Here is a 16,450-nt window from a genome sequence, read left to right as displayed (position 1 = left end):
ATCGTGACCCAATTTGGTGATCTGATAGGTTTTCGCCTATTTGCGGGGGCGGAAGGGGGCGGGGCTAATTTTTGAAGTACACGGGTTTCAGTGTGAGCATACAGCAGTCTGGAGCCAAAATTTGGTGGCTCTAGCTCTTATAGTCTCTGAGAACTAGCCGACAAACAAGACGGACAGACGGACGGACGTACAGACGGACGGAAGGACGGACGGACTGACAGACATGGCCCAATCGACTCGGGTATTGATGCTGATCAAGAATATACACATATACTATATGGGGTCGGAAACGTTTCCTTCTGTGCGTTACATACATTCACTTTGTGCACAAATACAATATACCCTATTTACTCTTCGAGTACCGGATATAAAATGCTGCATTATCATGGCCATAAATCTTGTGTGGAGGCAACATTTGGTGGCTCTAGCTCTTATAGTCTCTAAGAACTAGCCGACAAACAAGACGGGCGGACGGACAGACAGACATATGTATGTATGTACCCTTCGTACTACTTATATTGCAGTGCTTCGCCCTTTTCTCGAATCAGTCTAACTTATTGTCGACCGCTGTGCATCGCACTCAAAGCAGTCAAATTATTTTCTAATGCTGCGCATAGCAAGCATATCATCGTCCAACGCGAACTAGTTAGAATTATCATCAAGCGCTTAACATCTTGTCGGTTTTCTTACAAAAATCTTACACATTTATCACTCCGAATCGTAGTTCATGGCCACGGTCCTTTAAATTGTATTTAATCATCGAACAATAAACTAAAATATAAAAATCTAACTAGGGAGAGTATTCGCCGTAAATGTGGAGTCAGACTTAGCGAAAAAGCTCGACTGCTTCCAAAAAATACAATAAACCCTATTTATAACTAACCGGGTATACATAACTACGCAGATCCACCAAACATTTTAAACTTTAAGTTTTGAGCATAGTCATTATTTGTTTCAAACTGAAGTTCGAAAAAGATTCCAAATTCTGATAAAAACAGAAGAGAACAGAGAAACCGAGAGAACAGGAGAATTTCGGATCTATGTTTACATACATAATACATATGTACATACATACATATGTACGGATAGTACATACCATATACATAGACATTCAGACTTTTTAATTGAAATGAAAACTGGCAGTCGCCCGGGAGCAAAAATTAAACGAAAAATCTTCATTGAAGGAAAGGGTGTAGGTATTGGAACTTTGGCATTACAAATGGCTCGATACTCGTAAAATATAGATTATTTTTGGAGGCAAGAAATGGTTTTACTTACTCTGTACTGTGTATAGGGCATCAGGGGCTCTAGAATTTCGCAGACGTAGTACTCGTCGCAGTCGTAGTCCGCCAAATTAAACCACACCCCATCCTTCTTCTGTTCTGTATCACCATTCTGCTCGTGGTGTAGGTCTGCGTACTGGTACTGGATGTTGAAAGGTCGGCTGGACAGGTAGTGCTCCGGCAAGTGCATAGCCCACTTGATAGTCAGAGGCGTGTCCCGTCGCTCCTGACTGGGTGCCTGCACGAACTGTGGCTGTGTCCTTTGCACCGTCTGAGTCATGGCGTGGCGCTGTAAGAGCCAGTAACTGCGCTGGGCCATCTCGCAGGCGCCGATACAGGGCATGTCGTGGGAATAGAACTGCGGCGAGGACTGGCAAGCCACAGGGAAATGGCCGAGATCATTCGGAAAATTATATTTAGGGAAGTCGGATATTATCCTGCACTTACACAAGCCTCTTGGCAGGGTTCCAGCTCCTTGAGGGCTCTGTACCACTGAGCACATCCCTTGGTGCACTGCAGAATGTATTTCAATATATTACAATTGCTAAAAAAGAGGCTTCTCTCCCAGCGGAGAGTCCATCAGTCAATCATACACCATCCTAATGAAAATCAGTCAAAACTTTTCAGAAAATTCAAGCATTCAGAGTGTACACTGTGCATACATATTTAAATTTGAGAGGCATTTCTTTTGAATTACTAACTCTTTGAAGAACCACGAGAAAGACATTGATGAAAGGGTTTTACTTTTTACAGCATTTAAGGTTTTATTACCAGAGTTTCATTTACAAAATTTAATTTACTACTTACGTCGTTTGTTTTTGCATTCAAAGATATCCAACGGTAGGGAGGGAGGTATCATTGTAAGAGCTATAAAACCAAATCCTTCACTCTATGAGTAAGATACATAAATAGTATCCTGTGCAAGTATCCTGTATAAGAGTGCGAATTGCAGAGACGCTCACTTGAAATATTTCTCTCGATGAAATCGAGGACTAAAAACTTAACCATACTGAAGCCTCAAACCTGTTCGCGGTCAACAAGTAATTCTCCCTCCCGTCAAGCCTAAGGCGGTTTCAAATTACCCCTGGTCCCTCTTTTATTGCTCCCTGCTCTTTAGATTCCTTTCATCGTCTGATGGATATCACATGTCGTTTGGCACCCTCGTTTTAACACCACTTACGCGTATTTTGTAGCACTTCTCGCTGCTGTCCGCATTTTCGCACTTGATTCCGAACTCGTCCAGAAACAAGTCCTCCTGGGAAAGTTCAAAAACACATTATAAATAAAAGACCACACTCCAATTAGTAAATTTCACTGTCATGTAGGTCATGGGAACGGAAGTGTCTGCTGCTTTGCATGGGAAAAGGTAAGTGGATATTATTACCCTTTAAATGTAAATACCTGTGTACATCTTATAAAATTATACGAGTATACAGAAACAATGTATATATGTACATATGTATGTTTGTACATAGATACATGTGGATTTGCATTTTCATCTGTTCATGTATGGTTCCGAGTAGCGGGGATTGGATAGTCTGACTTTCGACTATTTAGTCTTATTTATTTCCCAAATACAAGTACATGTGAATAAACTTGAGGGTTAGTCTTCGACGAACTTAAATTAATTATACCCGGTACTCGAAGAGTAAATAGGGTATATTGTATTTGTGCGGATAATGGTTGTAAGTAACGCACAGAAGGAAACGTTTCCGACCCCATAAAGTACATATATTCTTGATCAGCATCAATAGCCGAGTCTATGTCTGTCTGTCTGTATGTCCGTCTGTCTGTCCAGATGAGCGCCTAGTACTCAGAGACTATAAGAGCTAGAGCTCTCAAATTTTGCATCCAGACTTCTGTATGCTCACACTGTTACAAGTGTATTTCAAAAATGCACATTCTCTCTAGCGGAGGGGGCGAGCTAATAGAGCGTATTGGCGTGAGAAGTGATGTAGGCAGATGACACATGTCAAATTTATAATGTAAAAAAAAGCAACGAGAAGGGACGTGTGAGACGCTTCTTACGCGTCACAACTTTTATACCCGGCACTCAGTACTACATCTGCAACTTAGCGATTATTTGTCAAATTTTTTTTTCTTCATCTGTCATCTACATCAACAACACTACTCACGCCAACACGCTCCTTTAGCTCGCCACACTCCCTACGGAATAGCGTTTAGTTTTCTTTCATCTTCAAAATTGTAGATTTGGGAGGTTTTCGCCCTTTTGCGGTGGCGGAAGGGGGCGGGGCTCATTTTTGAAATACACTTGTAACAGTGTGAGCATACAGAAGTCTGGATGCAAAATTTTGTGGCTCTAGCTTTTATGGTCTCTGAGTACTAGGCGCTCATCAGGACAGACGGACGGACGGACTAAAAACGCCATTCCGTAGGGAATGACCTTATCTATCAGATCACCAAATTGGGATACGATTGGATCATTATTATAGCCACAATGAAGAAATTAATTTGCAGTAGCCAAACCCACCCCGTCCCGCAGCATTCACACTCTGCTTCGCGCTGTTTATGGCCTCTCCCCCTGACACGTCTCTGCCTCTACCTCTGCCTCTGCCGCGACTCTGCAGTGTGTGTCTATAGGGGAGGGTGGCGAGCTTAAGGAGCGTGTTGGCGTGAGCAGTGTTGTTGATGTAGATGACAGATGAAGAAAATATGTAAAATTTGACAAATAACCGCTAAAGTGCAGATGTAGTACTGAGTGCCGGGTATAAAAGTAGTGACGCGTAAGAAGCGTCTCACACGTCCCTTCTCGTTTTTCTATTGAATGTTGGCCAAACTTGGCTGAGCGTTTTTAGCCTGCAACAGAGAACAACAGAATTTTTTTCGTTTCGAGAATTATACAAAGAACAACAGAGGATTGCTTAAATTGCGGAGGGTCTGGAACGAGTGGGATGACGATCGATTGGGAATTTCCGTGTCGGCAAACAAAAAAAAAAAAAATCACCACACACTCTATGATAATCTTCAAATGTTTTTTCCTCGTTTCTCTGCAATGCCTAGAAACTGAGCCACAAAGAAACGTGGCACGGCAAAGTCAGTTAACAACAAAGTGAAATTTTTGGTGGCCCAAGTCCATCCGAAAAAGGGTTCTATCTATTGTGCATAGGATAAGGCGAAGTGCCTAACACCAACCAAGACAATGTTCCGTTTTGGCTTGCATTCACATGTTGTGACATAGGACATTTTGTTGTTTTATAGGGATATATGTATGTATGTACATACATATGTACATATATGTATGTACATATGAGTGTTTGTATGCAACACATAGGTATTTTGCTCAACGTTAACTGATTGTTTAGATGTTCTCCAAACACTCAGGCAGTGCTGACACAGAATATGTTCCTGGTGTTTGTGCTTTAGTTTTTTTTCTCTCTTTAAATTGTACATACAATGTATGCAGTATTTTATTAATTTAGCTCGATTGGCTTTTTCATATACATAAATGGCTATTGCGTGCTGAAGCTCTCTCAACTCACGATGGCAATGGAATGAGACTAGAATGATAATGAGACTGGGTGGGCCAAGCAGACTGATTGGGGTTGGGGATTTTCATGTCGTCATTGCTCATCTTTTGTTGTGCAAATTTCTCGATTGCATTAGCTCGGGATTGGTGTACGGGGTTAGTGTGTTATAGACACCATTGTGTTCATCTTGCTGCTGATATCTCAACAGGCTCTGGCCAACCCAGAAATACGAATATGAGTAACTCCCACATCGCTCATCAATTGGATACGCATTTTGCACACTCTCGATGTGCGGCAGGCAAAACATCTCAACGAAGTCTGCTTTGTGTGCACAGCTTTTCCGGGCAAAGCGAATTCCAGGTCCCGATTCTACAGTGCGGATTGCTCCAGTTTCAAGCGAGGAATGAGGAATGCCAAGCAAGCATTTTTACTCAGCGTCTTAATTGGGAATCAGTGGGCGGAGATGACAGGTCGACTTAGTATTAAAATATGAATCTTGTAGACTTGGTTGTACTTTTCGTTTTATGGTAAGAGCTATTTTTTAAGTTAAAAAGAATCATACAAACTTGTTTGTAGATAAAAGGTTTAGTTGCATAGTGCTTTCGGCAGAAGCAAATAATTTTCTTTAATTTTTATGAAAGTTGAAGTTGTTAAATAGTTCCAAAAACACAAAGAGTCCAAAGGCGTTTAGAGTTCAGAGTTCCCTATTGAGATCAGATTGCAAGCGAGAGTGAAATGAAATGTCCTTATACTGGACACAGAGCTTAACATCATCCGCATACATAAGTATTCGAGAATTTGTTAAGACAGAAGGCAGGTCATTAATAAAGAGTGTGAAAAGTAAGGGGCCTAAATGGCTACCCTGTGGTACTCCAGAAGTAACCATGACAGGTAAAGATAAGGAGTTTTTGAAACGGACCCTTTGAGACCTAGAACACAGGTAGCTAGAAATCCATCTCAACAGATTGGGCGGAAACCCTAGAAGGTCGAGCTTTTGTGCAAGAAGAGAGTGGTTTACAGAATCGAATGCCTTACTGAAGTCAGTGTAAATAACATCCGTCTGCAAGTTACCTTGGAATCCTTTAATGACAAAGGAGGTGAACTCTAAAAGATTAGTGGTTGTTGATCGTCGCCGTATAAATCCGTGCTGAGCTGGAGATATAAGTGATTTGCAAAGATGTTGCAAGTGCGGAGTTAAAATTTTCTCGAACATTTTAGGAATAGCGGATAACTTAGATATACCTCTATAGTTTTTGGCGTCAGACTTGCTACCTTTCTTATGGAAATTTCCGAGACAAAGCACAGATCAAGCAATCGACCCAAGGAGTTTTTCACATGGTTGACTTGAGACAGGAAGAGGTCTAATAAGCCATCAATAAAATCATGTCGTGACATGGGCACAAGGTTATTTGACTCGTTAACCGAAGACCAAACAGTAAATGGCAGGTTGAAATCCCCAAGAACTATTAAATGGGGTTTGTCAGATAGCGAGGAAGAAACAGTTTTTAAGGCGGACAAGTGCTGCTCGTATATTAATACATACGAAGTCGGTGGAATATACGAGCAAGTGACATAAATAGAATGGCCGGGAAGAATCAGTCTAACACAGAGGAATTCCAAGTCTTGTGAAACCTGGACTGTGAAAGGCTCCGACGTGAAGTAAGAGTTTACTGCAATCAGAACCCCTCCTCCACGTCGAGACGAACGATCATTCCTATATATTGTGTACCGATCTGCCAAAACTTCGGAACTAAGAATGTCCGGCTTTAACCAGGTTTCGGTAAACACAATAACATGGGATGAAAATGTGAAACTATCCATAAAAAGAGTGCTCAGCTTACTACGTAAGCCGCGAGCATTTTGATAGGCTACAATAAGGGAAATTAGTTTTTTACTGCGAAGAATCGCAGTGGGAAGAGGTGGATGGAGCAGAGGAGGAATAAGCAGGGGAGTAATGAGCAGAGAAGGAAGGAGCACTGGGCTCACTACTAGGAAGAGTTATGGGGGGCCTATTTTTCTTCTTAGCCTTAAACTCTTTAACAACCAGGTGCTCTGGCCAAAATTTGGAAGAGCAAATGGTCTCGAAATGAGTTGGAGACACGCTAATCTTGAAAGAGGATATCTCCCTGGCATAAGAGAAATTAAACTTCTCCACCTTTAAGCCATCGGTTTTTATTTTGCTTTGTATAAAAGCAGTTACATCATTAGATGTGAGGTCAGGGGCAAGCCGAGAGACAAAAACTTGCCGCTTTGGTGGGACTCCCACCAGAGGTTTTGGCACCACAGGTCTGATACCTGTGACGGCAATATCCGGTGGTCCGGGACGTTTATTAACTGGTGGGATCGAAATAGATGGGATGGGCTTTGGAACGGACTCGACAGACACGGACGCTACAGTGCTAACTGGCTACATGTTCTCCGAGATGATCGATTCGGTAGCCGAAACTTGATCACCAGCAGCTGTCGTTGCCATTGGAGTGGCAAACGAAATTAGCTGCTGCACTATCGGAGTGGACGGAGACAGTTGATCAGCAGCGAGCGATCGAGGGACAGGCACTTGCAGATCACGAGGAGTGACCTTTTTTGCGCCTAGGAGACTCATTCAGCATTTTTAAACCGCTGAATTGAGACTCCATGGCTAGAAGCCGATCGTACTGCTTCTTAAAGCCCACGGTCAGCTCCTTAAAGACCTTTCGCGTCTGCCTCATAAACGTGACCATGTCATTCTCGACAGACCGACATGCCTCGCAACTGTAATGCAGACCATTACGCTTTGAAATTGCGTCACCCACGAGGCCTGAAAACCCAATACATTTTGCGTGCACTACATTATCGCAGAGCCAGCATGGGATGTTCGGCTGGTCGTGGGTGATCTGCTTCTTGCAAGTCTTAGCGGAACACACAACCACGTATTCCATTATTTCTATTATTTATATTAAGCTAGCTGACCCGGCGAACTTCGCACCGCCTAACAGTCAATGAATGTCGTGTTACTTTTTAGCTGAACTAATTTAGGCTTTGATGAACGGAAAACAATGATACAAAATAATATGTTTATATAGATAGAAACAAAAAAGTACCAACTTGATAGCGCGTGATTTCATCGTTGGTATTGGATGTTTGGATACCAAAAACCGACATGTCGCTCCCTTTCGTGACATATTTGCAAATGTATTTAATTGACTTGACCGAATTGCAATCAATTGGCATGCGCTCTAAAGCAGTCTTGAACAGCCTGACCAATGCATGATGTTCATGAATCATTTGCTGCAGATCTTGGAGAATTGCTCTCTTCGTAGCTGTGTCCATATTGCCCATGAAGTATATTTGCAAGAATTTATGCTGTGCATCTTCTATAGGTTGCAATGATCCAATGCGATGGTAATAGGATTTTCATTTAAGCACTTTGTGGTAAACGACATTCTTTGTTTTTTGGTCAGGCGCAAGAACAAATTAAGCGGATGGTTTGCCGACACGGGACCATGCCACGTACAATTGACCATGAGAAAAACATGCATTTTCTAGATTGAGGCCACAAATAGTCAAGGATTGGCCCTGTGATTTGTTGATCGTCATGGCGAAGGCAAGACGAATCGGGAATTGAATTCGTTTAAACTCAAAGGGCATATCCGTTGGGATCATCGGAATCCTTGGAATAAGAACTTCCTCATCTGTAAATTTTCCTTTAAGTATCGACGCGTGAATCACATTGCTCATCAGTTTTCTTATTACCAAACGCGTTCCATTACACAGTTTTGGTTGGTTTAAATTTCTAAGCATGATGACTACAGAGCCAACTTTAAGTTTTAAATTGTGCGGTGGTAAACCAGGCACATCCAAGGAGTTTGAAAATTCAGTTGGATAATTAGTGGCTTCTTCTTCGTTTGTTACACAGTCGATAGATTTGAATGAATGTGGGCTGGGTTTTGCCAATTGCGATCCCTAGACAAAACACCAAAACGAGCAAGGGCGAATTCGCGTCACTGCGAATTCCAAACACGAGAGCAAACGCTAAAAAAAGAAACGAAGGAGAGCGAGATGAGAGCGAGAGCGGACAACCGATCGGCAAGAGACGCTGAGAGGGAGTTTCTATCCAACCTCCGACGTAAAAGGTTGTGTGCGAGACCAGACGACGAACGACGCAGATATCTAATTCTTGTACCGTTATACCATACTTAATCACTTATTAACCTTTACTTATAAACAATAAACATAAACCCCCACATTTTTGGAGGCTCGTCCGGGATTGAAGTAAGATTTGAGGAAGGCCCCACATTTTTGGAGGCTCGTCCGGGATTGAAGTAAGATTTGAGGAAGGCCCCACATTTTTGGAGGCTCGTCCGGGATTGAAGTAAGATTTAAAGAAGGCCCCACATTTTTTGAGGCTCGTACGTGTGTGAAGGAACATCGTGTGAAGAATAAGTAAAAAACTATAAGTGACTGTACGACGACGACGGCGGTGCAAGAAACGTTATTTCTGAAAACGACGAGGATATTAACAAGTTAAACGAGAAGGGACGTGTGAGACGCTTCTTACGCGTCACAACTTTTATACCCGGCACTCAGTACTACATCTGCACTTTAGCGGTTATTTGTCAAATTTTAAATTTTTTCTTCATCTGTCAGCTACATCAACAACACTACTCACGCCAACACGCTCCTTTAGCTCGCCACCCTCCCCTAGAAACACACACTGCAGAGTCGCGGCAGAGGCACCGGCAGAGGCAGAGGCAGTGACGTGTCAGGGGCCAGGCCATAAACAGCGCGAAGCAGAGTGTGAATGCTGCGGGACGGGGTGGGTTTGGCCACTGAAAATTAATTTCTCCATTGTGGCTATAATAATGATCCAATCGGATCCCAATTTGGTGATCTGATAGATATGGCCATTCCCTACGGAATGGCGTTTTTAGTTTTCTGTTATCTTTAAAATTGTAGATTTGGGAGGTTTTCGCCTTTTTGCGGGGGCGGAAGGCGGCGGGGCTCATTTTTGAAATACACTGGTTTCAGTGTGAGCATACAGCAGTCTGGTGCCAAAATTTGGTGGCTCTAGCTCTTATAGTCTCTGAGAACTAGCCGACAAACAAGACGGACGGACGGACGGACGGACGGACGGACAGACAGACATGGCTCAATCGACTCGGCTATTGATGCTGATCAAGAATATATATACTTTATGGGGTCGGAAACGTTTCCTTCTGTGCGTTACATACAACCGTTATCCGCACAAATACAATATACCCTATTTACTCTTCGAGTACCGGGTATAAAAAAAAAGCAGAGTAAACTAAATAGACGATTTTTTTTATCTCAGCAAAATGACGTGTTTAAACGAGTTAATTCCGAAAAGCCTACGAGGAGCAACGAAATCCAGCATTTGTGCATTACACAAATTTTTGTATGAGAGAGAAGGAGACAGAGGCAACCGAGGCCGGCTGCGCGAATTTAGTGGATTCGAACGATTCGTTCTCTTTCGTTGTGACCAGACGTGTTTTTGTTTTGCGCTCCGTATTTTCCTTTCTATTTTGGATAAAAATGTTTTTTTCAAAATAACTCTTCTAATAATTGCCTAATAACTTGCCACTTTTCTTACATATTCTAATGCGCGATTGCATGCCTTTTATTTGTTTAGAATTGTAATTTAATCGTGTTAATTTGTGCGTCGGTTGGTTGTGTGTTTGTGCTTTTTCTTTTTTGTAAGTACGCCCTCACTATTAGCCGCTCTCTCTTGTAGTTGCGCTTCTGCCTTCCACTCTCTAGCTCGAATAACTGTTCTCCCTCTCTCGCTCTCAATACTTTCTGTGCAGTAGCGCGCGCTAGCTGTCGCTGCGTTTCTTCTTTCTCTACTCTCTGCGCTCATCTGTTTTCGATCCCGCTTTAAGCACGGCTTATTTGCATTTGTCGGCACACTGGTTTCACTGCTATTTGTTTTTTTTTGAGAAAAAATTTTTTATATTTCATTATTTCATTTATTTATTTGGTTTTTTTATTTCTATATTTAATATAAATAATGGAATACGTGGTTGTGTGTTCCGCTAAGGCTTGCAAGAAGCAGATCACCCATGACCAGCCGAACATCCCATGCTGGCTCTGCGATAATGTAGTGCACGCAAAATGTATTGGGTTTTCAGGCCTCGTGGGTGACGAAATTCCAAACCGTAATGGTCTGCATTACAGTTGCGAGGCATGTCGGTCTGTCGAGAACGACATGGTCACATTTATGAGGCAGACGCGAAAGGGCTTTAAGGAGCTGACCGTGGGCTTTAAGAAGCAGTACGATCGGCTTCTAGCCATGGAGTCTCAGTTCAGCGGTTTTAAACTGCTGAATGAGTCTCCTAGGCGCAAAAAAGTCACTCCTCGTGATCTGCAAGTGCCTGTCCCTCGATCGCTCGCTGCTGATCAACTGTCTCCGTCCACTCCGATAGTGCAGCAGCTAATTTCGTTTGCCACTCCAATGGCAACGACAGCTGCTGGTGATCAAGTTTCGGCTACCGAATCGATCATCTCGGAGAACATGTAGCCAGTTAGCACTGTAGCGTCCGTGTCTGTCGAGTCCGTTCCAAAGCCCATCCCATCTATTTCGATCCCACCAGTTAATAAACGTCCCGGACCACCGGATATTGCCGTCACAGGTATCAGACCTGTGGTGCCAAAACCTCTGGTGGGAGTCCCACCAAAGCGGCAAGTTTTTGTCTCTCGGCTTGCCCCCTGACCTCACATCTAATGATGTAACTGCTTTTATACAAAGCAAAATAAAAACCGATGGCTTAAAGGTGGAGAAGTTTAATTTCTCTCATGCCAGGGAGATATCCTCTTTCAAGATTAGCGTGTCTCCAACTCATTTCGAGACCATTTGCTCTTCCAAATTTTGGCCAGAGCACCTGGTTGTGAAAGAGTTTAAGGCTAAGAAGAAAAATAGGCCCCCCATAACTCTTCCTAGTAGTGAGGCCAGTGCTCTTTCCTCCTCTACTCTTTCCTCTTCTGCTTATTCCTCCTCTGCTCTGCCCACCTCTTCCCACTCCTCGCAGTAAAAAAACTAATTTCCCTCGTTGTAGCCTATCAAAATGCTCGCGGCTTACGTAGTAAGCTGAGCACTCTTTTATGGATAGTTTCACATTTTCATCCCATGTTATTGTGTTTACCGAAACCTGGTTAAAGCCGGACATTCTTAGTTCCGAAGTTTTGGCAGATAGGTACACAATTTATAGGAATGATCGTTCGTCTCGGCGTGGAGGAGGCGTTCTGATTGCAGTAAACTCTTACTTCACGTCGGAACTTTTCATAGTCCAGGTTTCACAAGACTTGGAATTCCTCTGTGTTAGACTGATTCTTCCCGGCCAGTCTATTTATGTCACTTGCTCGTATATTCCACCGACTTCGTATGTATTAATATACGAGCAGCACTTGTCCGCCTTAAAAACTGTATCTTCCTCGCTATCTGACAAAGACCATTTAATAGTTCTTGGGGATTTCAACCTGCCAGGTACTGTTTGGTCTTCGGTTAACGAGTCAAATAACCTTGTGCCCATGTCACGACATGATTTTATTGATGGCTTATTAGACCTATCCCTGTCTCAAGTCAACCATGTGAAAAACTCCTTGGGTCGATTGCTTGATCTGTGCTTTGTCTCGGATCCGACCTTATCGTTGTTAACACGAGCACTCCCGCTCACTATTCCTGAAGACTGCTATCATCCTACTTTCGAAGTGTCGGTAGATATTGGACCTACTGTATCGGATCGTGCGGGTAGGCTATCTGAACGCGTCCGCTGCTTTCGTAAAGCCGAGTTTACGAAGCTCAATAACTTAATTAGGGATTTTGATTGGTCCGCTCTGTACTCGTGCACTGACGTCATTGAAGGCACAAACATTTTTTACAATGTACTTGACACAATTTTTTTTTTTTCCCACTCTCATGTCCGACTAGATCTGCGAAACCTCCTTAGTTCACCAAAGAGTTATCCAGTCTAAAGAACCTAAAATCAAGACTATTTAAAAAATCTCAAGAAGTTGGTTCTCCCTCTTCTCTTTCTAATTACTTAATAGCTCGGTCAAATTTCACTGTTCTTAATGCTCAATGCTATAGGAACTACCTACTTCGATGCAGGATACGTTTTTCACAGGACCCTAAACAGTTCTACAGCTTTGTAAACAGTAAGCGTAGAACGTCCGCACATCCATCCATGCTATCATCTTTTGAATATGTCGGCAAACAATGATCAGGCAATCGCCGATCTTTTGCACAATTTTTCCAAACCACCTATTCCCAGGAAAGCTACCCAGGCACTATGTATCCATATAGTTTACCAAGGTCCAATGGCATTTTCTGCCCTATGTTAAATGAAGGCTCCTTACTTCATGAACTTAAATTAGTTAAGCCGGTATTTTCACCGGGCCCTGACGGAGTTCCCGGCTGTGTACTCAGGTACTGTGCCGAGTCTCTGTGCGGACCTTTGCTTAAATTATTCAATCTTTCCATCCATTCTTCTAGCTTTCCCCCCATCTGGAAGGAATCCTTTATAATTCCTCTCCATAAGAAAGGTAGCAAGTCTGACGCCTAAAACTATAGAGGTATATCTAAGTTATCCGCTATTCCTAAAATGTTCGAGAAAATTTTAACTCCGCACTTGCAACATCTTTGCAAATCACTTATATCTCCAGCTCAGCACGGATTTATACGGCGACGATCAACAACCACTAATCTTTTAGAGTTCACCTCCTTTGTCATTAAAGGATTCCAAGGTAACTTGCAGACGGATGTTATTTACACTGACTTCAGTAAGGCATTCGATTCTGTAAACCACTCTCTTCTTGCACAAAAAAGCTCGACCTTCTAGGGTTTCCGCCCAATCTGTTGAGATGGATTTCTAGCTACCTGTGTTCTAGGTCTCAAAGGGTCCGTTTCAAAAACTCCTTATCTTTACCTGTCATGGTTACTTCTGGAGTACCACAGGGTAGCCATTTAGGCCCCTTTACTTTTCACACTCTTTATTAATGACCTGCCTTCTGTCTTAACAAATTCTCGAATACTTATGTATGCGGATGATGTTAAGCTCTGTGTCCAGTATAAGGACATCTCATTTCACTCTCGCTTGCAATCTGATCTCAATAGCTTTCAGTCATGGTGTTGCGCAAATATGTTACACCTTAATGCCTTGAAGTGCAAAGTAATGACTTTTCATCGCTCCAGCCCCTTACTGGCACCTTACACCCTCTGCGGTAGTTCTCTTGAGAGAATTACATTAGTTGATGATCTTGGTGTTAAACTAGACCCCAAGTTAAAGTTTTCTGAACACATTTCTACCATGGTAAATAAAGCCATGGGTGTGCTTGGGTTTGTAAAGAGGTGGTCAAAGGAATTTGATGACCCCTATATAACGAAGACTCTCTATATCTCGCTTGTTCGTCCGATTTTAGAATACGGCTCATGTGTATGGTGCCCTCAGTACAACATACATCAGGACCGTATTGAATCAGTACAGAAAAACTTCTTATTATTTGCCCTACGGGGCCTCAACTGGGATGCAACTGTGAGACTGCCATCCTACCGTACTAGACTTCTTTTAATAAATCTTCCATCCTTAGTTAGTCGTAGAAAAATGCTTGGTGTACTCTTTATGCTCAACTTGATCAAGGGGATGTAGACAGCCCTGACTTGTTGAGCCGCGTAAACTTTACGATTCCCATTAGACCCACTAGAAACTATATTCCTTTGTTCCTTCCAATGTGTAGATCGAATTATGCCTTGCACGAGCCCTTTAGAGTGTTATGCTCGGATTATAATTCTCTCTATCACATTATATCCTCGACTCACTCCCTTCCTCTTCTTAAATCTCTTATACTAGCCTACCTCTCCCGTAGTTAATTTAATTTTTGACTTTGATAATTTTGCTTGCTTAGCTATAGTTGCTCTAGTTTAGTTGTGTTTAGTTCTAATTTTCCTCGAATATTAGCCTAACATCTATCTTTCCTGCATGCTCGCGACCGGTTCGGTTAATCGCGCCGCGCGTCATGCGGCAGCGCCTCTCGGTCGGTTGGGCGGGAGGAGGGCTGCGTTCTGCTGGGTTCCGCGCGTAACAGGCTTTGGCTTGGTGTCGCATGGGCCACTTGATGGTGCAGTCATTGCATATCAACGTCCAGACAATACGACGAAAACGACGCCAGATTTGTAGCGAAGCGCACATACCTACAAGCAGAGCTGACGGACCGTGATCTTGTTTCAGTGTGTGTGATATTGATGCAGAAAATGCATCAGAAAATATGATGCTACACATATTTCGCAGTCTGATGAAAGGCAAGCTGTTGACAAGCAACAACAACGACGACGAAAACGACGAAGACGACGACAATGATGAAGAGAATGATGAAGACGCAAACGATGAAGACGAAAACGAAGATCAAGAGAACGACGTGTTTCGCAGTGTTTGCGAGATACGCACGAGTGAGGGAGACAACTATAGCAACATGCACACAAGACGACAAGAAAATAGACGCCGAAGCAACGTACAAAGGGAAAACTACGATGAGCAGGTCGCACCCCGGTTTGCTATAAGTTTTCGCGATATCGAAGAGTCTATCCGAATGTTTGACGGCTCTGACCAGATAGCTGTCGAAGAATGGATAGCAGAGTTTGAAGAGCAGGCTGAGTTCATGCGTTGGACTAATTTACAGAAACTTATTTTTGCAAAGAAGTCTTTGAAGGGCATTGCCAAATTATTTGTTTTAAGCGAAAACCATTTGAACTCATGGGAAACATTGAAGGTTGCGCTGTTGAATGAGTTTCAGTCGAAGGTAAATAGCAAACAGATACACATGCAACTCAACGAGAGTAAACGAAGACCGATAGAGAATGTTCTGGAATATTTTTATCGCATGAGAGATATTGCTGCAAGAGGAAATGTTGAAGACGACGCACTTATGCAATACGTGATTGACGGAGTCGACGAGATGGCATTAAATAAATCTATTTTATATGGTGCGAAAAATTTGTCTGATTTTAAGGACAAATTAAAAGATTATGAGAAAATAAACGAGAAAATAAAAAAGAGTGATAAGACGGGAAGAGATAAGAAGATGTCGGTTGGACAAAATTATACCCATACTGGCAAAAAAGACGTCGTGTGTTACAACTGCGGAGAGAAGGGTCATGTGTCTAGCAGTTGCTGGAGCAAAGAGAAGGGAAACGAGAAGGGACGTGTGAGACGCGTCTTCTTACGCGTAACAACTTTTATACCCGGCACTCAGTACTACATCTGCAACTTAGCGGTTATTTGCGGTTATCTATCATCTACATCAACAACACTGCTCACGCCAACACGCTCCTTTAGCTCGCCACCCTCCCCTAGAAACAAACACTACAGAGTCGCGGCAGAGGCAGCGGCAGAGGCAGAGGCAGAGGCAGTGACGTGTCAGGGGCCAGGCCATAAACAGCGCGAAGCAGAGTGTGAATGCTGCGGGACGGGGTGGGTTTGGCTACTGCAAATTAATTTCTTCATTGTGGCTATAATAATGATCCAATCGGATCCCAATTTGGTGATCTGATAGATAAGGTCATTCCCTACGGAATGGCGTTTTTAGTTTTCTGTTATCTTCAAAATTGTATATTTGGGAGGTTTTCGCCCTTTTGCGGAGGCATTTTTGAAATACACTTGTAACAGTGTGAGCATACAGAAGTCTGGATGC

General features: G+C 42.8%; 1 protein-coding gene across 3 annotated transcripts in view; it reads right to left on the bottom strand.

Moving 5' to 3' along the window:
• The window catches only part of LOC117903746 (protein sevenless), a 62,133-nt gene that overhangs the window by 31,634 nt on the left and 14,049 nt on the right, over positions 1-16,450 (bottom strand). For 2 of the 3 annotated variants that reach the window (XM_034816144.1, XM_034816153.1), the window contains exons 3-5: positions 2,464-2,538; positions 1,731-1,796; positions 1,279-1,653 (exon numbers count right to left, since the gene is read on the bottom strand). In XM_034816144.1, coding sequence (XP_034672035.1) covers positions 1,279-1,653; positions 1,731-1,796; positions 2,464-2,538 — 516 coding nt within the window. Of the gene's footprint in view, positions 1-1,278; positions 1,654-1,730; positions 1,797-2,463; positions 2,539-10,123; positions 10,169-16,450 lie in introns of those variants that run through there. The other variant, XM_034816162.1, reaches the window with a different exon arrangement.

Source organism: Drosophila subobscura, chromosome A, assembly GCF_008121235.1.
Source record: "Drosophila subobscura isolate 14011-0131.10 chromosome A, UCBerk_Dsub_1.0, whole genome shotgun sequence".
NCBI classification, from domain to species: Eukaryota; Metazoa; Arthropoda; class Insecta; order Diptera; family Drosophilidae; genus Drosophila; species Drosophila subobscura.
Note: the sequence above shows the minus strand (reverse complement) of the source record. Positions and strands in the feature narration are given on the sequence as shown.